Source organism: Amphiprion ocellaris, chromosome 21 (assembly GCF_022539595.1).
Source record: "Amphiprion ocellaris isolate individual 3 ecotype Okinawa chromosome 21, ASM2253959v1, whole genome shotgun sequence".
Classification (NCBI taxonomy): Eukaryota; Metazoa; Chordata; class Actinopteri; family Pomacentridae; genus Amphiprion; species Amphiprion ocellaris.
Window position 1 is genome coordinate 7,221,758 of NC_072786.1, and position 22,195 is coordinate 7,243,952.

Sequence of the window (22,195 nt, forward strand, 5' to 3'; positions counted from 1 at the left end):
ATTACTCTCCTAAACAAACAAAGCTGCTTTTCTGGTCAGACGCCCTCAGAGAGGAAATGGGAGGAAAGGTCAGAAACCATTATCGTCTGAGTATTTGCGGGTTTATTTGCGTTACCTTGCAGGTGAGAGACCTCGTGCAGGGTCTCTTAGTCTCGGGGTCCTGCACTCCGCAGTGCTTGTTTGGATCAAACACCCTCCCTGTAAAACATGCACACACACACAAACACACATTAGACTGAGAGACCATCATTGGGTAATTTCTTCCTTCCTTCCCTCAAGTATCAAATCACATTTGATGGGAGTGGGAGCACTGCAGTGCCATGAGTGAATTAATTTGCTTCTTTTGAGACAGCAGCAGCTCAGTCATAATCTCACTCGCATTCATCTCTTCAGATATTCCTTTATGATCATCCGGCTGTGGCCTAAGGCTGCTGTATTAGCGCTACTCTGTGTGGCATTATTAGCGATGTTTCCAGTATCAAACACCAAAACTGTTTGGATTCTTCATGCCGTGACAAATCATTCTCGACAAGACACGCTGGCAGCCCGACAAGAGCCACCAGTGACTGGCAGCCCACTAAACTCCCTTCTGCCTTAATGAATGGAATCTGCGGGGAACATGCACTTGATGATGAAATGTAACCCCTTAACTTTTAAGGTTGTGTCAATTTGCAGCCAGAGTCTGTGATGTTTATTGTAAAAAGATTCTTTCTTGTGCCAACATCTATTTTATATGATGAAACACCTCCAGCAAGAGAAGCAGCAAAGAGGGACAGCAAAGATCCTTAAGACAAGAGCTTCTGTCACATCCTGTAAAGCTGCTATAATAAATATTTAAGTGTTAATACATATATGTATTTGTTTATTTAATTTTTCTGGTCCGCAACTTAAGTGCTCTCATCAGTGACCAGAAAGTTCTAAAAAGAAAAATTAACAAAAACAAAACAAAAAAACCCACTGTACAGTACCTCAGTAGTGTGAAACGGGTGATAGCAGTTAGAAACTTTAGGCCTTTAGCAGCAAATAATTCAAATCTGTAGCCACCAAATCAGACTTAAAAATCTGGGAATGTCGGCTTTCCACTCATCAGGTGGAGAAGAGCTTAAATAATGTCAGCACGGGTTTTGAACTGTATTGTAAACTGTTTGCACTGTGGAAACACTGTAGGCAAATGATGACCCAGAAAGTAGAGGAAAGAACAGAGCTTTTCAGTGCAATACGGACTGTTTCGAAATTCAGCATTTTTCCGATTATCTGTATCATTATTTCTTCTTTAAAAAAAGAGACATTTTCTTGATAAAAACGAGTTAATTTAAAAATTCACTGCTTTGGCTCTGATGCAGACCACTCTCTCTCTCTGTAGCTGCCAATTTGAGGTCTCGAGTAACGTCTCACCCACACGACTTTCTGACTGGTTATGTGTCATTAGAAAACAGCTGAAATAGATTTAAAAGTTATCTTTTATTTAAAAGATACACTACCAGTCAAAAGTTTGGACACACCTTCTCAAGCAACGGTTTTTATTTAATTATTTATTTAATTATCTTAAATTTCCCTCGGGATTAATAAAGTATCTATCTATCTATCTATCTATCTATCTATCTATCTATCTATCTATCTATCTATCTATCTATCTATCTATCTACATTTTAGATTAATACTGAAGACATCAAAACTATAAAAGAATACACATGGAATTATGTTGTAAATAAAAAAGTGTTAATCTTCAGTATTAATCTACAATGTAGAAAATAATGCTCATCAATAAAAAGCATTGGATGAGAAGGTGTGTCCAAACTTTTGACTGGTAGCGTATGTAAAACAAAAATAATCCCAGGCATTCACAAAGTTCTGAGTTGGATTTCATGTTATTTTAACCCTCTGAACCCTAAACCCTGCCAGTGTATTAAAACAAACAGGAAAAATTGGTGGAATTTCTACTTTCCAACAGCCCTTAGAGTAATCATGTGTGACTTTCATTTTTTCCAGGAAAAACAAGTAAATCTAAGTTAAAAAATCTGTACATAAAATTAAAAATCTAATCAATCTAAAACTTAAAAAAAAAAAATAATAACCCTTTCCTCTAACCACATCTTGTATAAAAAATACAAATTTTGTGCTCTTCAGCGCAACAGTAAAGCCGTTAAATACTTAGTTGGACTGAACTGCAGGTTGTGTTTACACAGAGTAGATAAAAGACAAGGAGAGACATTCTTCTTTATAATTTATGCCAATATACCTTTGTTATACTGCACAAAGAGACTTGAGTATACATTTAGCATTGGTTCTGCTGGTTTGTAGAGGTGCAGAACTTATTACCACAGCAAAAAATTAACCCACAGTGGGTAAAAATGCTCAGATGCCCAGATACCGCTTGAGGTTTAGAGGGTTATATTCTTTTATTACAAATGTATCAGGTCTCCTTTGTCACTAATAATTGGCACCATATGGTCTCTGAAAAACAGCGTAACAATGACCCTTACTTTAAACTTGTGTGACTATTTATCTTTCTTGCAATAAGAGCATCTACTATACAGCTGTGTTTAGTCAAAGAGTCATTCAAATGTAGCACTTAACTTGGTGAATAAATTGTTATTGTCTGTGCACCATGATTAATGCTAATACACACACAAATAGGAACTAAGTTGCAAAACAAACAGAGCTTTCCTCTTGAGCACATAAAAATGTCAGTTTTGCAGTACATCCTGGGTAAAAGTCAAATCTCTAGGCTTCAAAAGTTAACTTCTGTGAGTTTCAAATCACAGAAACACAGACCTTTGTTCCTCCACACCAACTATCTGGCCAACAACAACCTCCAGTCAGCTGGTTATCTTAAACAGTTACTGTCAGAGGCCTGTAATCTTGTGCTGGCCTGTCCTATAATCCCTGTAATCTTTCTGTGTTTGCAGTATGAGACAACAGGTCCAATGCATGCTGCAAGAGCAACAAACACACTCTTAGACATAAACACACTCACATGCTCACTCTCTCAATTCACACAAACTTGAAAAAGGAAGTTGAGAGCGAGAGGAAGATGAACACTGCGACCGCAGATTGAGGGAAGACGTCGATGAGAAAGGGAAGCCAAACAACGCAGAGAGCAGAAGGACGAGATGAGAAACAAGACAATGATGCACAGAGAGGGAAAGCCAAAGAGAGAGTGGAAAAGACAGGAGCAGAAAAAATTAGGACAGACTACAAGTGTGCGAAAGAGAAAAACGAGGAGGTCGAGGCAGGAGGTGGAGAGTGAGAGGGAGGAAAAAAATGTAGAGACACAGGAGGTGGGGAAAATCTCTCAAGAAGACAAGCTGCTTTTTGGCAGTGGGAGCTCGTGAATTAGAGGGTGTAAATCAGAGGCTCAGAGCACAGCAATACGCAGCACAAGCTGAGAGAAAGAAGACTGAAATGAGAAGGAAAAGCTGGATAGAGACATGACTTAAAAACAAATCTTAGTGTTCATCATGAACCTTTTTAATTTTATTCTGACACACCATTTCACCTCTATTACTTGGAGATAACTTGCTTAACTTGTGTTTAATTTGGAGGTCAGAATGAGAAAGAAAGCTGTGATAGACAGGCAGGAAGGGCGTGATAAAGCAAGAATATATCAAGAGAATAGTAATGGGATAGAGAAAACAAGAAAGAGGGGAAAAAAAGCCATTGAAATACGGTGAGGGCTATCTCCATCTCCACAACTCAGTCTCACCCCACCACTGTCCTGTCTGCAGCCAAACATTCGGGCTGGAAGCTCTCCAAAGAATATTGAGATAAGAAATAGTGCTTGTGAGGGTGTATGCATGCATGCATTAATGTAGGAATTCTTATGTAAAGCTTAGGAAAGGAATTTAAAGGAGTACAAGCAGAATTATTTAACTCTTCCAGCACAGGAGAAGAATCGGGTTTGTGATCTGAAGGCACAATGAGAGCATGAAAGTGAAAATAATTTCTGACCTGAGAGTCTTTTGTGCGACCTGGGGGGAGCTTTAGTCCCATTCTGCTGCTTCTTGTCCAACGGCGATAATGACGTCAGTGCCGGCAGAGCAACAGATCGGTGAGAAGGCGAAGGTGACAAAGAGGCTTTTCGATCCAGCGGCGAGGGAGACGGTGTCGACGACGCCCGTCTGTCCAGCGGTGAACGTGCCGGACTGGGCCGCCTATCCAGGGAAGATGGAGGCGTGGTGGAGCGCGGCGTGGACGGCCCGCTCGCTCCGCGGCCGTTGGTGAGTTTTTCGCTTGAACGTTGAGAAGTCGGGGGAGTAAGGGATGAAGATTTGAGCGGGGAAGAGGAGGAAGAGGCGAGGCGAACATGCGAGGCAGAGTCGGCTCGGCTGAGGCAGGGCATCTTCTCCAGGCTTACGACCGGGAGTGACACGCTAGAGAAAAGTGGGAAGAGAGTATTAAAGCATTGTGCAAAAAGAGTTTTGTCGGACCGTGAAAGTTCTTAAAAATGTTCTGGGGTTGTGAGAAAGAACGTAATCATATTAGAAGGTGAAGTGTCACACACCATGTTTTGTTCCGTGCCCCCTTCGGTGGGTAAACAGCAAGTGGTGCCTTGCTGAAGCGGGAGTGTGGATAATCCTTAGGGACTCTGAATGCCAGTGTGTCCCCAGGACTGGGAGCCACAGCGGGGGCCACTGCAGGTGTTTTGGGCTTCATGGGAACCAAGGGGCTCCTGGAGGGGACCGGGGAGCTGTGTCGCTTCTCTGGAACAGGTCAAGACAAAACAGAGACAAAGATCTGATGTGTACAGCTGAATAGATGCATAACACAAGCACACACAATAAAAACTGCACGGTCAAAAGATCAAGACAGACTCCTACAAATGAGATCATGCATTGCTCATGACTACATTTTGGATCTGGGCACTTTTTTTTGGGATCTGGTTTGGACTCAGTTAGCACCTGAGTCTAGTAATAAGTGTAGTGTAATGTGCTATTTAGACAAATTTGATTTTTTTTAACCTTCTTTGGAGCCAGATGGCTGTGTTGTAACACAAGAGAAGGCAAATCTGTGCCAGAACTTGTCCGCAAAAAAAGAAATAAGCCCTTACAAATAAATTCAATGTACATTTCTCTAATTAGCAACATTCCTGACACCATCTGAAGTGTCCTTGTGTGACAAATTGCTACCATATTCTTAGTATGTGAAGTTTGAACAAGAGCCAACACTTATGAATACCTTTTGACCCAGATCTGATCAGAATACACGAGTGAAAAAGATGCTGAGACACAGAAGGAAACACAGAAGGGAGTAAATCACACAAAGCTGTAGGGGGGGAAGAAAAAAAAACAAAAACATAGGAGAGGATAGTAGCTTACACTTACGGTTTTTGCTATGCATGTCTTTGTGGGAGCAGGGTGGGTGGGGGGGTGGGGGTGTGTGGTCCAGGACTGTCTCTTTTCTGTGTCTGTCTCACAGGCAAACTATACCCCAGCTACCTGAATGAAAACAAGAGGGGTGAACACGTCGTAAACACTAAGAAACGAGGCGGGGTCGAGGGGGGGAAACACACTGAACACACACTAGCGGATAGCTGATAATATCTTCGTGTTCTGTTCACACTTCAAAACAAAAGGATGTAACTCTTCGGCTCGCCTCTTCCACAAGCTGCTTCAGAAGTAAATAACCAATATCTGCAAGAACTAGTGAGATTGGGTTGACAGATAAGCTGACGAAAAACAGCTGTTAATTTTTTGGATGACACAAACGGTTAAGTACGAATCAAAACCCGGAGGGAGCAGTGAAAAGAAAGAAGTTCACCTGGAGTGAGCAACTCAGATAGAATAAACATTAACATGTGCACTAATCAACAAACAAAACTGCCCATGTACACATCTGCATTCATGTGCTAACAGGCTTCCGTGCAGAGCCACAACGACGGAGAATACTACCAAATATTTGACAGTCAAGCTTCCACACACATCTCTTCTCAAGCTATGCTCACTTGACTGAGGGTGTGACGTGCAAGCTGAGGTCAGGTAAAGAAAAAAAAACTACACTCCCACTTTCACACATTCTCACACAGACTAACATGACGCAAATACAGCACAAAAACACCGACCAGGGACACATTTACAGTTTGAATTTAGGTCCATTTGAGAGGAATATAATGTTTCCATTCTGGAAAGTTACTTATTTACTGTCTTTCTTAGAGTTAGATGAGTATGTTAATGGCATTCTGGAGGAAAAACTAAATCTAGCACAACAGACTGAATCTGGTCATCTGCTTCCTTCACTGCAATCTCCATCTTCGTTAGTTAAGCTAACAACCTCTCAACTGTAGTGTCGTATTTACAGTGCAGATGTTACTGATGTCATGTTGTACCCAGTAATCAACAGCAGGTTTTGTGCATGAGTGTGTGTGTGTCACAGTAGCGTAGGACCATTTAATAAGTGCAGTAACAGACCACTAACAGCAGCACAGCAGAGCAACAGGGCTGAGCAGACAGACTGTGTTTGTTCAGAGTGTATGAGTGTGTATGTGAAAGTGTGCTGCAGGTGAATGGGTGAGAGTGTGCACAATGTGTGTCAGTGTGTGGTAATAAATAAATGAGGCATGAATAACCACGCGAAGGACCCATATATATGAAGTATATGAGTGTTTACATCAAATATATGAAGTGGATGCACAGTGTATATATATATATATATATATATATATATATATATATATGTGTGTGTGTGTATGCGTAAAGCAAGTGTACTTTGTGAGTGACTAATTTGTACACGTGTGTGGCAGGTGTGTAAATAGTGGAAGCAGACGACCAGGGAGGCAGCTGTATTCAGAGTAGCAGGATCAAAGTCCAGAGTCACATTCACAGGTATGCAGCTACGACAGTGCAAATTTCACACATTAAATCACACATTACTTCACACAGTTTCACACGTTAGACACGCAGCATTTTAGTCGACTCCACCGTACAGTTCAACGAAGCTGTACTGCAGAAATGGACCTGGGAAATACGCATCTGTGTCATTGTTATTCCCAGCATTTTCCTTTTCTCACAGCCAGGAATAAGGTAAATAATAAATCTGATATCTTGTGGTTATTTGGCCGAGCCAGAAACACCCGCTACTTTGTGGTCAACCTGCTATCCAAGGTCCTTCATTTTATTTGGACTTTTGCTCATTTTTTAAAATAAAATCACATTTAAAAAAAACAAAACAGAAAGAAAATGCAGCATGATCCAATAACACCTTGAAATAAATAACAAACTAAAAGTCAATCTGCCAATTATTGAAGCTTAATAACAGTAAAAATTCATAATTACAGCCAACACACCTAATTCCTGGCGACAAAATTTACTAAACCATTTGACTGTACGTGTAGGAAGATGTAGTGAATGATGGACTTATTTCCCCCCCAAAGCAGCCTCAGATATATTTCCAGGGAATAAGGAGCCAGCTGGGAGCTAAACATACTGATTTACAATACATGGACAACTGCCCAGGCAAGGTCACTAAGCCACTCGACCACAAGGGCACCCTCCCTACTACACTCTCCTGCCTGCCCTGTTGTTATGGCAATGCTGAGAGCCCAGCTGGCTGCTGATTGGCTTCTGACTCATCCTGTGGGCGGAGCCGACGGGTGACGAGGAAGCAGAGGCTCTCAGAGCTCAGCTGGGTTTGTTTACATTGAGAGAGGAGCAGAGGAAGAGAGATAGAGAGAGACTGACATGAGAAAATAGGGAGAAACATCTCTGAAGATTCTCCATCATTGAGGTGACTCAGCATTGAGTCAAAGAGAGGTAGATGTGTTGTTTTTAAAAATAGCAACTTGTATTGGGTAAAGAATATATTGAAAGCAGCGGCATTCTGGTTCCACACATAAAGGAAATCCATATAAAGACAGCGAGTCTCATTATCCAGAGCAGTCTATTCAAGTGGCTCCCAGGGGTGACTTAAGGACACAATCAGGGGGGCAGCAACGTTTATTCTTTCTTATTTTGTTAACTGGGCATTTTAATCATGTTTTGTCAAACAAAAATCAAGCTGACATTTACACTAATTACATATTTATATTCAGTTTTCAACCACATCACAATCAGAGCAATTAAAAATAACGTGAATACAATGAAATAATACAATTACAACAGGAAAAATTCAGAAGTATGCATTTCTGTCACATCTAAGAAAATTTAATGCAGTTTTTCTGGGAAATACCGCACTAAGAAATAAGAACTGTCACAGCAAATGATAGAAGGATTTGTCACAGTGAGCGGATACTGATGTTCAACTACAACAGTCGGAGATAACAGAACATAAGCTGTCCAGAAGACCTAAAAATCAGACTGTAAGGCCTGCTGTGGTTTGAATAATTGCTCTCTTGCTCACATACTATGATAAATGATATGATACGATAAGCCTGTATTAATCCCACAGTGGGGAAATTTGCATTCTTTCAGCAGCAAAGGGTATAGTGATTGTCCAAACTCCTCCAGATCTAACAGGGAAGCAAATGAAATTGCAGATTTGTCCATAAGTACAAAAATTTAAGTTTTTAAATGCATAAAATATTCATATTACACAGGTTTGAATGTGATGATATTGCACCAAGATGAAGTCTGAAACAAATATGAAAGAAAAAGTATGTGTCTTGTTACTATCTCAGTAACAGTGCCTTCAGGTCCTACCTACATGTGTATCTTCCTCTGTATGTATATAAAAGGTCACAGCTGCTGAGAAACGTCTCTTCTTGGTCTGGAGATGAAGCAAAAACATCGCTGCCCTACACTTTGCTCTTCTAAACAGCACTAAACCAAAGTGCAAAAAGAAAAAAGTAGAGAAACTACCTGTTATGTACAGAACCAGCTGCATTTTCATTGGGCCGTACCTCAGCTAACGGTTCTCAATCAGCCGAGCAATCATAATACACAACTGTGGAGTGAGCATCACTGCCAGCAAACGAAACTAGAATGAACCTCTGTGGTTATGGGCAAAACTTTCCAACAACAGCCAAATAGCAAGAGAAATGAACAACTACGCCACAGCCCAGGCCCACACAAACACACTTACAACAACAACAAACACAGGAGCAGCCCAATCACTTGTTAAGTTCGCAGCGAAATGAAACCGAACGGAAAACCCGCGATTGTTTTGATCTGCCTCGGTGCTCAATTAATTCACCCCTAAAGAGGAAAAGTTGGATGGTGAGTAAAGAGAGACAGACGGCTCTACAAACAGCGACAACATGACCCTTTCATCGTGCGCTCGACTTACTCACACACAGCAGGGCCACGAGCAGAAGATGGGTTAGCAGAGACACACAGAGAAGAGTGGAGCGAGGAAATTACACTGGATGCACTGAAATATCTGAAGAGACTGTGGAGACTTGATTTATTTACACATACGGCTTCAAAAGCAGAATTTGAACACAAATAAAAATCCGTTGTGACTCTTGCACTCCCTAGTTTCTGACGATGCTCATGGCGCAAAAGTGCACATCACATGCTGCTTAAAAATCAATATTTTACAGATTTCTTAAATGAGAAATGAAATCACATTTATGCATTGGGAAAATATCACTTTAGCGTCCTGATCAGGTCATAATAAGCTTTGAGGTTTACTACTCACAAGCATTAAAAACTATTTCTTCGCACATTTTCACTTTACAAGCTCAGTGGAGCGAGCGTGGTACTGACACTGCCAGCGAGAGGGATTTAGCTGATATCCCACTGGGCCACTTATGCTAAGAATATACATGCTTGCTGTACTCTAAGGAGATTTAAATAAACAAATCCATTAAATGGAGAATGTCTCTGATGTATAAAATATAGTATATCCGAACCCTATCAGCACTGGCTTCTAGCTTTAAGTTGTGAGCACTCTTTTCTTCAAACACTGCAAAAATGAGCAGCAAACTAGGCATGTATAACTAGCAGCCATTGACCCTTGAGGCAGCCATCCCCCCTCTTCTGTGTGCACGTGTGTGTGTGTGCATGCATTTCTGTATATGTAAAGCCTCAGGGCTGTTTTGATGTACAGGTCAAGCATGAAAGCTAATCCCATGATGGATACGCACACAAACAAACACAAGGCCACTGCAATGAATAAAAAAAGAAAACGCTACCCAGGGTCACACAGCATTTACAAATGAATCCCCAGCAGGGAACAATGGCACTGTACTTGTGAAGATACTACATGACATGATGGGAACGTGCAACAATGGGAGGAAATGCATAAAACATCATAAGAATATCCTGACGGGGTGAGTTCCTAGAGGTGATCCACTCAGCAGAGGTCAGGAGGAGTATTTTTCATGCCGTGACACACAGCTGTTGGACATGCAACACTTCAAATTTAACAACGTGGTGAATGAATCAACCCGGACAGCATGACTTCTAGGTCACTGCAAGACTGTTAAATTATTCTAAGTGTAAAAATATATGCTGACATCTATGGTAAATGGGTTAAACTGTCATTTTCAACTGCTCAGCAAGTGCACTACAGTGTGTGGTAGTTATCGCATTGTGGCCCGAGGTTCGTTGTTTGTGTAACTCTCAGGAGATTCCCACTCCTGACTGCGTGCACGAGTGTGTTTCAGACCTGTTGTCACCCGACTGTGTGCGTGTCAGCAGGCAGAAAACGCTGCCAACAAGAGGAGGGTGGTGGTGGTGGTGGTTGGGGGGAGAAAGGCCTGCAGGGGGCAGGAGCAGGGACAAAACAACATTGGCTGCCAGGAGTCGCTGAATATGTGTGTCTCACAATGCCACAGACCTCTTTCTGCAGAAAGTGAGAGTGTGTGTGTGTGTGTGTGTGTGTGTGTGTGTGTGTGTGTGTGTGTGTGTGTGTGTGTGTGCACGCAAGCTCTGCTGGCCTCCCTCCTCTAAAGGGAGAAAGTGTGTGTATGTGTGTGTTCATTAAGCGTGACCGTGCATCTCCAACAGACGGCTCAGGCTGGTGCACGAGCCGCCGAACAGAAGGAAACAGCAGCTCGCGGGCAGATGCAAGCGCGCTCATTGGAGCCACAATCAAAAACAAACAAGAGGTAGATGGACGGGGCATGAGGCCAATGAGAGCTGGGCTGAAAAGTGCTGCCATTTTCAACAACAAATACTCCTGAAGATGTACAGATACTGCCTACTTTCTGCAGATTTCCTTTTAGAAAATTCAGTTTTTTGGAAATCTGAATTTAGATTGTAGCACTTTGTTTGAAATGTAATGTATAGGTTGCGTTAGAGCATCATGTAAGCTATATCATTAAGGTTACAGTAAAGGATTATAGTCTCCATAGCAACCACAATCAGACTTTGTTAAATGGCGATAGGCCTGTGTGTGCAAAACAGCACAGCAGTATAGCATGTATATGCATGTGTGTGTTCTACATTTTTCTACTACTTTCCTAACCAACCAATTAAAAAAAAAACATTTAAATCAGTGAAATGGTGCTATAGGGATAGAAATGTTCATTTCCATTTCTCATTTAACACATCAGTTCATCAACTCTTCATCAAAAAAAACCAAAAAAACCACCAGCCCGTTTTCAAAGCATTATTCCATGAGCAGAAATGTTCATAAATGGCTTCATCCGTGTACTTATTTGGTAGAAATGCATGTGCACAATGCTACATCTGTAAATTATTTAGTGTTTATCAGCTTTCATCAGCCTGCTGAGCATTAACTGTGTGCTGTTTGCTTGTATAGAGGACAGGTTACAGAGAGGTAATGTTTAAAGCGGCCTGCAGGAATACATAGAAATGACTGTATTGATCTGAATGGCTGTGTGTGTGTGCATATATGTGAACATGTTGGTTTTGTGGCTCTGTGTGATAGCTAGCGACACCCACATGTCTATACTGTAGTGAAGTGTGTGACTGTGCCCTGAGGGGTCTGTTTATCTTACCATAGTGTGTGAGGATGCCCTGAGGAGTGACCACCTTACTGCAGACACGGCAGATGACAAGACAAAAATCCTCCAGTGTTGGAAACTGGCTGTAGACAAGCATCTCTGAAAGACACATGAAGATAGATGTCACATTTAAAAGAAGGGCAAATCATGCTAGAGGAAGCATCACTGCATGGAAGACAAAAATATCATAATCAGATGTAAATACAGCACATTTGGGTACAATTTAGATGCAAACTTAGCAGCACCAGCACAATATTGCAGACTCATATTATATACTGGACAATAAATACATTAACTATGGAAAATCGGGGTATTGCAAGTAGCTTATACGCTCAGACACATTTCTGAATTATTTTAGATGAGCAATCATGAGTTATCCACTTTATTTTAAGTGTTGAAGTCTCCCATTTCTCAGCATATTCACGTCCTATGGAGACAGTTCAAGATCCCCCGACTTGATAGAGGTGAATCATCACAAGTATCTCATTGAAAGGCAGCAAAACCTCAAATTTTAGATGACTGAACTTGAAAAAGTGTGAAGAATTACTTTAAGCCTTTTGTGTAGACTGATTGATCACCTAAAAATGTCTATTTCTCTGTATTTAATATACACTAAAAAACTGTCAGGCTTAGTGTCACTGCATTTAATATTATCAGAAAGCTTTAGAACTGTATCAGGCTTTAAAACATGTCACTTCTAACCAGATGCTAATCACCTATGTCGCACGGATGATTACTGCGTGACATTGAGAAAGAAACAGACAGGTGACAATCCTCTCAAATACACACCAGCTAGCGTACGGTGTGCTAGCATTAATAAAGCTGCATTGTGCCCGAAGTTACAAGAGACAACCTCACCCACTCAGGGAAAAAAAAAGTGAAGATTAAGTGGAATATTGAGAAAAACAAATATGTCCATTGGAAAACAGCTAATATCTCTTCTGGCTAAGCTTTGAGAACCTAATCTCCCTGAACCTAAACAAGCTCTGCTGACAGAAATCACAGCAATTATTAGCACAGGGCTTAAGCCAGATTCACTTAGGGGAGGTGGGATGCGTATGGATGTGTGTGTTTGTGTAAGCTTGCAAAGAGGAGGGGGAAAAAATTATCAGAGAATGTGTGGGTGTCAGACAGTGTGTGTCGTCATGACCTTGCATTGCTGGCGAGTTTGCTGTCATGCGGACAGCCGGAGAGACAGACGGTTATGCTTAGCGCCCGTCACAAAGTGTGCATGTATAGAGGAGGAGGAAATGATATGCTCGGTCACTCAAGGTCAAAGTATAGCATATACTGTTAGTGTAGAGTGTGTGTCTGCATCATGCTCAACACTGCATTCAATAGTGTGAAAGTGCCTGTGTGAGTTTACATAAAAGGTCAGACCAAGTTTTCCTACTCATATTTTAAGTTTTCCAGGACACATACACATATTAAGGGCTTTTGTGATTATATATTAGGAATCAGTGATGGTTTTTAAGTAAACTAACTAACAAGTTGGCACCGCTTGATAATTTCACAGTATCAGCCACCAGTTATTTCATGTGGCTGGTAAATAAAATAAAATATAATGAATGCAGTCTGCAGTGGAGGCAGCCTTGTCCGTGTTAGCTGAAAGAAAACAGCCTGTTTAATTAGAGTTATTCTGGTCTTTGAGTGAGAAACATTATTTGGGAATTGAATGTAGCAAGCAAAAAACTATTGTCTGGGTGTCCACAAACTTCTACTTATACTCCCAAGGAGCTGTGGTAGAAAAACATTTGTCATTTTTGATCTTTGCAAGACAGCAAGCAAGAGTATTTGCTACACTTATATAACATAAAACTTCACATGAGGATTTAGTCTCCTATTAGTATCATATCTGACAGCTAGGGATGTTAATAATTTATCGATTAATTGCTGTTAATAACTGAATCAATCAGGAATATGTTAACAATAAGGTTGACGGACACAGAGGTCAGAAAATGTTTTTATATTAGCTGCAATACCCGTTTACACCACCAGGTGGCGCACCATACTGCTTAATGAGATGGAAGACTACAGCTCAGACTAGGAGCAGTGCCATGTTTGCAAAGAACCATGGAAGTATTCATGTTCATAAACTCATTGTGCCATGGGTAGCAATGCCATTTCAGTTGTATCTTTGCTTACCAAGAGCTTTGATGGAGAGCTTTGTCATGGTGCCATGGGGCACCATGACAAAGACTTCAGTAGCGGTTAATGACTTCCAGCTACCGCCCATGTGCAGAGTGAGTCCAACCAAACCTGGGCAGGTGTCTGATAGCCACATACCAAAATGTTCAAGGGAAACACTTGTCAAACATCTTCAGCCTTTTATTATATCAATTATGGAAGAGCTATCCAGATGAAGCACTTTTTAATTGTTAAGAAATTGGAATGTAAGTGAGCTGATTATGTGGCAAACAGTAAACTAATGTCTATATTAGCATATGGAAAAACTCTTAATTGAGTACGGCTAGTTAACATGGTTGACTATTATTTAAGAATATTGTTTAAATTTGTATCCCTACTAACAAGACAACTCTTTGCAATTAACATAACTGGGGTTCCACTGATATACAGTTAAACTGCTAGCTGCTAAAAACCTACAGCAACATGATATCAGCTGCTATATCACCTGCTCAGCTCTCTTAACCCCTTATCAGCAAACCACTGTACTAAGAATATTTTATTACTTCAGATAGAGGTGCATTAATAACACTTCAGGTGACAAGGAAGTAAATATTTCTTAGCAATAAAGCAGAATAAAGACTAGGATGCTATTGTATCAATCAATGTAGTAAAACAAAATTGACATTCCTTCAAATTCCAAACAATACCAACTAAATCTAATGAATACAAGCCACCAAACAGTTTCGGTGAAGCCGTGAGCAGTTCACCTACGAGAGGATGATGTTTCACACTTACATCTGGATCTAAGTCACAACTCAAACCTGCTAATATTTGCCGAACAAAAACTGTTTTTTCTTCACAAGCAAATAAACTGCAGTGTTTGTTTTTTGACTCCACTGAAAGCAGTCGGGTCAATGCTACTGTATGATAATGCAGACTGAAATGGAAACGTGTGGTTGAGTGTGAAAAACAACTTTTGGATATTCTGATTGCTGTCAGCAGGTTGTTAAGTGGTAAGAATTAATAACTTTGTAATGTCAGCAGTTGCACAGAGAGGCTGGAAACAGTGCTGGCAGGTTTAGCTCTGCCTGGCAAGTGGCTTCTGTTCAAAAAGGCAGATCGGCATCACCACAGTTGTGTCTTTCCTGTGATCGTTTTCGGAGGAAATTAGCACATTTTCTTGTTAAGAAATGATCACGAGGTCCTGCCAAAACACGTATATACGCATATATGCTGTCATTTTGTGGCAAATGGCAAATTCCAAGGTATACAACAACATAAAAGGACATTAGCAGAAAATGAAAAAAAGCGAAAGGCAATTTCCTCTGCATCTGCCAAGTCAAATGCAAACTAAGTGAGTATTTCTGCTGCCTAAATTGTGTGTGTGTCTCAAGCCAACTGACACAGTCTGCCAAATGACTGACAGGCCAGAAAATGAACTACAAAAACAATCAAGCCACTGGTGAATAAGCTTGTTTGGGGCTACTAAAACAATCCATCGTTGGACACGGATCGTATTTAGAATGAGTAAATCAAATTCCCATTGGTGAATTAGCACTTGAAAAGAGGTTTAATAGAAGCTGCTGTTAATGAAATGGTGTGAAAGCAGTGACTGTTGCTCTGGAAGTTCTGGTTGACTAACAGCAAAGTAATATTGCAACAAGGAGTAAATCATCTAAAATCTATCAACTTAGGGGAAACCTCTGGACTATCTCTTTTCAATAATATGTCCCATTAGTTTCAGAGGAGGGCAGAGACACACCAAAATGACTCGTGGAGTAAATAAACTGACTGGTGGCTGGCAGGAAACTAATGGTGCAGAACCCAGTCTAGACACACAACTACTAGTATACTCTCCTTTTTCTAGGGAATGTCCCAGACACAGATCTTAGTTGTAGGGTCAGAATTTTTCATCATGAGAAACAGACTGTATAATAAAGCTCTAAAAGACATAATGTGCTATGTAATGGTCATATTCTCATTTTTACATTTTCAAACCTGCTTTTCCAAGGACAAAAACCCACTACAATATACAGTTTCAGAATTTTTCCTTAAAATACTTTCAGGGTCAGAATCATCACATCATTAGCCAGTAATTTTGGCGTAATACAAAGCCAGGTTGAAAAAGTCAACTCCTGCCAAACATAAAAATGGTTTTACTAACAGATGGCAGTGAAGCCATAGCTGCATTTTAACATCTGGTGAATTAATGTCTAGCGTGTTTAATACATCCTTGCTTTTGTTGCCCAGAGATATCAAGTTTACTGTGACATAAGATGAAGACGAATAGAAAATGCTTGGCTTTAAAAATGACTAATACGACTCATCTGAATAGTTGCCATTTCATTTTTTGCCTGAAGGTTTCAGCTCCTGGGGTTTCTGATGTAGACTTATGAATTTTGATGAGGCTGTGTGTCATGCATCTTGAATCCATTACACTTCATGGCATTTGCAAGAAGAACTTGATGCATGTAAGATCTTAACTGTGTATTCTTGGATTGACAGGATAGTGTGACTAATTTCAGCTCACATTATTGAAAGACAAATAATGATACTCCATCTAGATAATGATTCATTTGGAGTCTACCAGGTAACTCGACTGAAAGGTGTCAAACATCAGAGGAAACAACAGACATACTGCAAACAGTGTTGTGCCGTAAGATCTCCAATGTGTTACGCTTGCTTGTTTTCATGCTACATTTTAGCCCCCTGAACCCAGTAACTTGCCAAAATTATACCATTTATCAGAGCTAGAGACTCTAAAAACAGACTGAATCACTTTATCTGTGACATGTGGATTCCATCAGACAATTTAACCAAATCTAAATTCTTGATATTTCATCAGAATCACTGTATTCGACATGTCTTGTTTAAAAATTCTGCAAAAATGAATTGTTTGCTCTAATCGGATTATGTACAAACACAAAAAATGTTGTGCTCCTCACTGTTAGTGACTCAGCTGCGACCAACAGTCAAAAATTTAGGGACTTTTTGGCTTAGCTCTGCTGAACTCCATCCTGTGTGTACAACAGAGGAGATAAGAGACAAATATAGACACAAATTAAAAATCTAAGTAGTGAAATATCTATGGCATGTAGAGCCATAATTTATTTTCAACTATTGGTAAGATTTGTGGCCACTTGGAAAAATGTTGTACATGTTGATTCCAGGTTTTTTCTATTTTTGTACAATAAAATATCAAAGAAATTCAACTTGATTAAAAAAAAGAAAAAAGATTCATGGTAATAGAACTTCTAATCATGGTTGCGCAGTTTAGGAAAACACCTATAACATGTTGAACCGCATTTTGTTTTTTGAGAATTGGTAACACGTGGGCACTTGAAAAACAATAATAATAGTAATAATAAATAATTTTTAAAAAATCTACTTGTACTGCACTATGTTGCACAAAAGACATTTTTGAGTTCTCTCTATTCTAGTCATGGTTGTGTTGTTTTCATAGAGGTGCAGGACTTTATACTGCAGTGAAAACTGAGCACAGTGAGTAAAAAAATGTTCTGTAATTAACAGCTTTTCACAATATTAAATACACTCTAAAATGCAAATATATATACTAGAATATCATCTAAAGTGTTGCAATAATAACGTGATGATTTAGACGAACGGTGTCTGTGTGAAAGAGAGTACTAAAAACAAAAATAGCAGCATTACAGCTCTTCCTATTTCTACAGCGATGATGAAAGTGGCCACCAGTCTCATCAGACCAAGTTGCTGTTGGTTGTCATCATCTCCACCGAGTGTAAGTGTGAGAAAGAGACATAGATACCAATCATGACCTGCACCGCACATCAGCTATGTGCAGCCTCACCATGTACTAAATATGTGTGTGTGTGTGTGTGTGTGTGTGTGTGTGTGTGTGTGTGTGTGTGTGTGTGTGTGTGTGTGTGTGTGTGTGTGTGTGTGTGTGTGTGTGTGTGCGCTGATGAAGTTTCAAGTGACATGTAATGCATGAATCGCTGTTTTGCTTAATACGAATTTACAAATAAGGCATTTACGACATGCTTCCTGTGAATTTGTGAGTGTCTGTGCGGATCACTCTCAGCAGGCCTTCAGTGTCATGTTGCCAACAGATCAGCAGTTCTGGAAACACCGCTCCGGCTTGGCTTCGACAAAGGAAGATGAGGCATGCGTGCGAGAGAGTGTGTGAGTGGGAGGGGGCTTTTGGTATTTGACCGGTGATGGTGAGAAGAGTTTCCCCGGCTCGATTTGTGTGCGTCACTGTGTTCCTACGAGGGCTACGGCAAACTTTCAGAGATGACTCAAGTGAATGTGTGCCGTGCAGTGCATGCCCCCTGTGGAGTATTTTTACCCAGTGAAGTGTGGAGGAACTCCTCTGGGTCTGTCCCTAGAGGGGGGCTGGGATGTGGAATTAGCCACTCGCTGCTCAGGGGCACCCCCACAACCCCCTCCACACAGCAGCTCTACGTAAGCCGGATCCATTTAGGACAGATTACAGGCTGAAAGGATCCAAACTTTCACTATATATGTGCACTATGCAAGACACAGCACTATCCTTATATGTTTTTGATCTCTATTTATATTTATTACTGTAGGTATTTTTAGACACTTTTTAATCTTAGCACCCTGTTGTTTTATAGGAGGGCATAAAGTCTTATTTATACTACAATGAGCCAATGCAATGTAAGCTTGAATGACAATAAATTTAATCTAAGTCAATAAATCATCCATGCTAATACACCAAAACAGACTCTAATAAAAGCACTGTCAGTAGAAGCCATTGAAATATTAATCCAGTTTGTATTCAATTACAGGTAATACAGAACATTTAAGAACTACAGATCACCACTATGCATTTTCAAGGGCCGGTACAAATTATTAGTAACCTAAGAGACCAGTAAATAACATCTGGAACCGATCTGCAATAAAAATTTTAATCTTAGTGCCAACTTTAAATTTTAAACACAAGCTCCAACAACAACAAAAAAGCTTTGCTGAAATGATTTCGTTTACTTATGTTGTCCATATGTTAAATTAAAAGAGAACATCTCAACACGTCTCCTTCTGCCTATTACTCATGATGTGTGACCAATCAGTGCAGTGGGTGGGACATTACTCAAGACCACACAGTGGTGACTACAGATAAAAGGAGGCAGCTGCATCAGAGTCACTGCAGCACGTTTTAAGATGCATTTATTTAATCTGAAGCCATTTTTAGAAAACAGTAACAGTACCAAAAATTCCGAATAATGCAGAATACTGGATCTGATAATCAGCCAGGCCGCCAAATCTCTATCGAGAACCCCTGCTTCCTATTTTACTCATTAATTTCCAACCGCAATAAACCTTTGTCAAAATTGAATTCATGCTCACTTGAACATTTATACCACTTGACAATGAGACTCTTCTTTTTCAGTCCTGTAGCAGTACAGTATTGAAAAACTGGTTTTCTATTCAAAATGACACTAAGTTGAACAAAAAGAGCAGTATGAATGAAGGACTGTCTGTCTACAGATGGTTGTCTGATATTGGAAGACCCAGAACAGTGTAGGAAATTAACTGGTAGCTATATTATATTAGGTATATTATAAACAATTCTAGGCATTTTGCAAGTTAAAATGCCAAATACACCACTGAATGTCTTTCTAGATCTATATTGCTGCAAAAATGTGAAGATTTGATGCTTTTCTTCGCCACATATCAAAGTTAACTGCAGAGCTTGACTGATAATGGATTTTTGGAGTCAATGCTGATACCTTGTCAGATAAATTTAGTATGTTAAGAAGGAAAACTATGAGGTTTTTATTAGCCTTCCAGCAATGCATTTTATAAATTAGCTAGCAACTTACTGTGAAGACACTACTTGACTCCACACCACCGTTACCTCTGCTTTTCTAAATTATCCCAAGTATCTTTTTTTTGCATTGTGTTCTGTTAAAAAAGAAAATAACATTAATGTGTGTGAATTTTGGACAACACATATGTGGATACTGATATATCTTTCATAGGACAACTGATGTATTCATCAGGTTTTAGATAGCAGTACATCACTTTAAATCACCGTGCCTTGAAATGTGTAAACACTGTACATGAATTTTAATTATTTAGTATTCTATAGATTTGAAAATTAGAAGGAGTTTTATAGTATAGTATTGTACAGCAAGATTTTTCAGAGTATATACTAACCTTTAATGTTAACCTTACTAACCTGCCTTTTTGTTATTTTATGTTGTTGTATGTAAGCTGCTAAACACTTGAATTTCCCTAGGGATTAAATCTATTTCTCTTGGATTTAGTGTAATTTGGTCAGCTACAGCATGAGATTTAGGATTATTATGGGCATTTTTTCCCAAATATTTCTAATTTTTTATTCACAAATTATCAACTGACTACAGGAAGCAACAATAATTAGTTCATTTTTTTTCAGTTTAACTTAAAAATAGATGCTCATGTCGATAATTTTTTAAACAGTTTGCATATTTAACAGCAGGGATGTCCAACAAATGCAATTTTTGAGAGATCTGGTTAAAGCCGTTGCTAGTTTTGCTGCAGGGCACGCATTACAAAACCATAACAAACCAGCAGCTCCACTGTAAAACAACTTCCTTACCGTGTTCGCTGAGCTTCACGGCTTCACCGAGGCAGTAAAGCTCTCTGTCGCTGTTAGCCACGGACGAGTCTGCGTGTGGACAAACACAAGAGCCACTTTAAAAGCACGCAGAGACACTGACAACAAACTTTGAGGGGGGCCATGCGTGGAGCCCTGCCGCTGGCTACTACCACGTTAGCATTAGCTTGCTAGCAGCGCCCGAGCTGCTCGCTTGGCTTCCGAAATCAAGTGGAGCTGTCAAAGCTAACAAACTTACAGCTGGACAGCGGAGCTCATTCGCTAAAAAAAACAAAAACTCCGCACGGTGGCGGTTAGCTTGGCTCACCGGCGTGTCCGCGGCTGCCACGGAAAAGCCATGAATATTGCATTTCGTAGTAATATTTTTGACAGTTACTTTGCTGCGCTTTGACAGACCCTGCATGGTGGAGGAGCTTACTCAACTCAATCACAGACAGTTGGACCACGCACTTCCCGACAGTTTGTCCGCAAAAACAACCGCCGCTACCGACGTGCGAACTTACTGTCAACAAAACGTAATTTAGCCGCACTGACGAAGGAAGACCAAGGCTCGCACAGGAACGTATCCGGACTTGGTATTTGGCGATCCAGTGTCGCCATTGCTCTTCGTTCTTGTTGCTTTGCTGAGAGCCCGTTTTTCCTCTCTCTCCTTCGCACGCAGCAGCCGAAAAAACGAAAGAACGAGATACGCTGACGTCGCTGTCGGCGCGCTTCGGCTCCGCTCGGCAACTTCCGGAAAGCATTGAGAGGTTGAGCCACAGATAGGCAGCTGGCGAGGGGTTCAAAAGTTCAGAGGGAACATTAACAGGCCCCACGCACGAAAATTATCACATTAGGCTGCATTGTGAATAATTATTTTTTTAAATGTCAACTATAGGGCGCTAATTAGCAATATTTAGTTGTCAAATTCTATTTAAAACATATGAAAAATGATAGGGAACTATAACAACCTATATCTTATGATGGAACTTAATACACAGCAAAAACATAAACTCTGACTGAAAGAAAAGGTTAAAAGAATGCAGTTTTGCTGACTTGCAACCCTTTTCAAATCTATATGTTACTCTTATACAGTAAACGTGAAAGTAAAACTCCTTGTATGTTAAAACTTACTTGGCAATAAAACCTTACAATGGATTATAAAGGCAAATAAATCACTGAAAACAATACATCAGCCCATGTTTATAATGGAACTCAATATACACTGAGCAAAAATGTAAAAACAGCATTGCAGTCTTTTTTTAATGACTTAAAGAAAAAGTTTAAACTCTAATTTTACTGTCATGCACTAAAACACAAAGTAAAATTCCTTGCATGTTAAATCTTACTTGTTAATATTACCTCCTTGATTCTGATTCTATTGGATTATGAAGACAAATCGGTAAAGACAACAATTCAATATATATTTAAGGTGGAATTAAATATACACTGAGTAAAAATATTAATGGAGCATGCAAATAGTCTTCTTTTCAGACTTGAAAAGTTAAAAATGTTTTTAAAAAAATCCTATTTCTATTGGGTTAAATTTAAATGCACAACTATAAGCAAAAAAAATCAGATTTATAGATTTAGAGAAAACCTTTTAAGTTTCATACATTATTTTGATGAGTTCA

The 22,195-nt window shown here is 39.9% G+C and overlaps 1 protein-coding gene across 2 annotated transcripts in view; it reads right to left on the reverse strand.

The window, feature by feature from the left end:
* Window positions 1-21,246, reverse strand: part of atxn7l1 (ataxin 7-like 1) — a 33,324-nt gene extending 12,078 nt beyond the window's left edge. Inside the window, exons 1-6 of one of the 2 annotated variants that reach the window (XM_055006745.1) lie at window positions 21,086-21,246; window positions 20,565-20,633; window positions 11,843-11,947; window positions 4,505-4,703; window positions 3,952-4,373; window positions 116-198 (exon numbers count right to left, since the gene is read on the reverse strand). In XM_055006745.1, the coding sequence (XP_054862720.1) occupies window positions 116-198; window positions 3,952-4,373; window positions 4,505-4,703; window positions 11,843-11,947; window positions 20,565-20,633; window positions 21,086-21,182 (975 nt within the window). In that variant the 5' untranslated portion in view covers window positions 21,183-21,246. Of the gene's footprint in view, window positions 1-115; window positions 199-3,951; window positions 4,374-4,504; window positions 4,704-5,324; window positions 5,439-11,842; window positions 11,948-20,564; window positions 20,634-21,085 lie in introns of those variants that run through there. The other variant, XM_055006746.1, reaches the window with a different exon arrangement.
* Window positions 21,247-22,195: the final 949 nt, after the last annotated feature.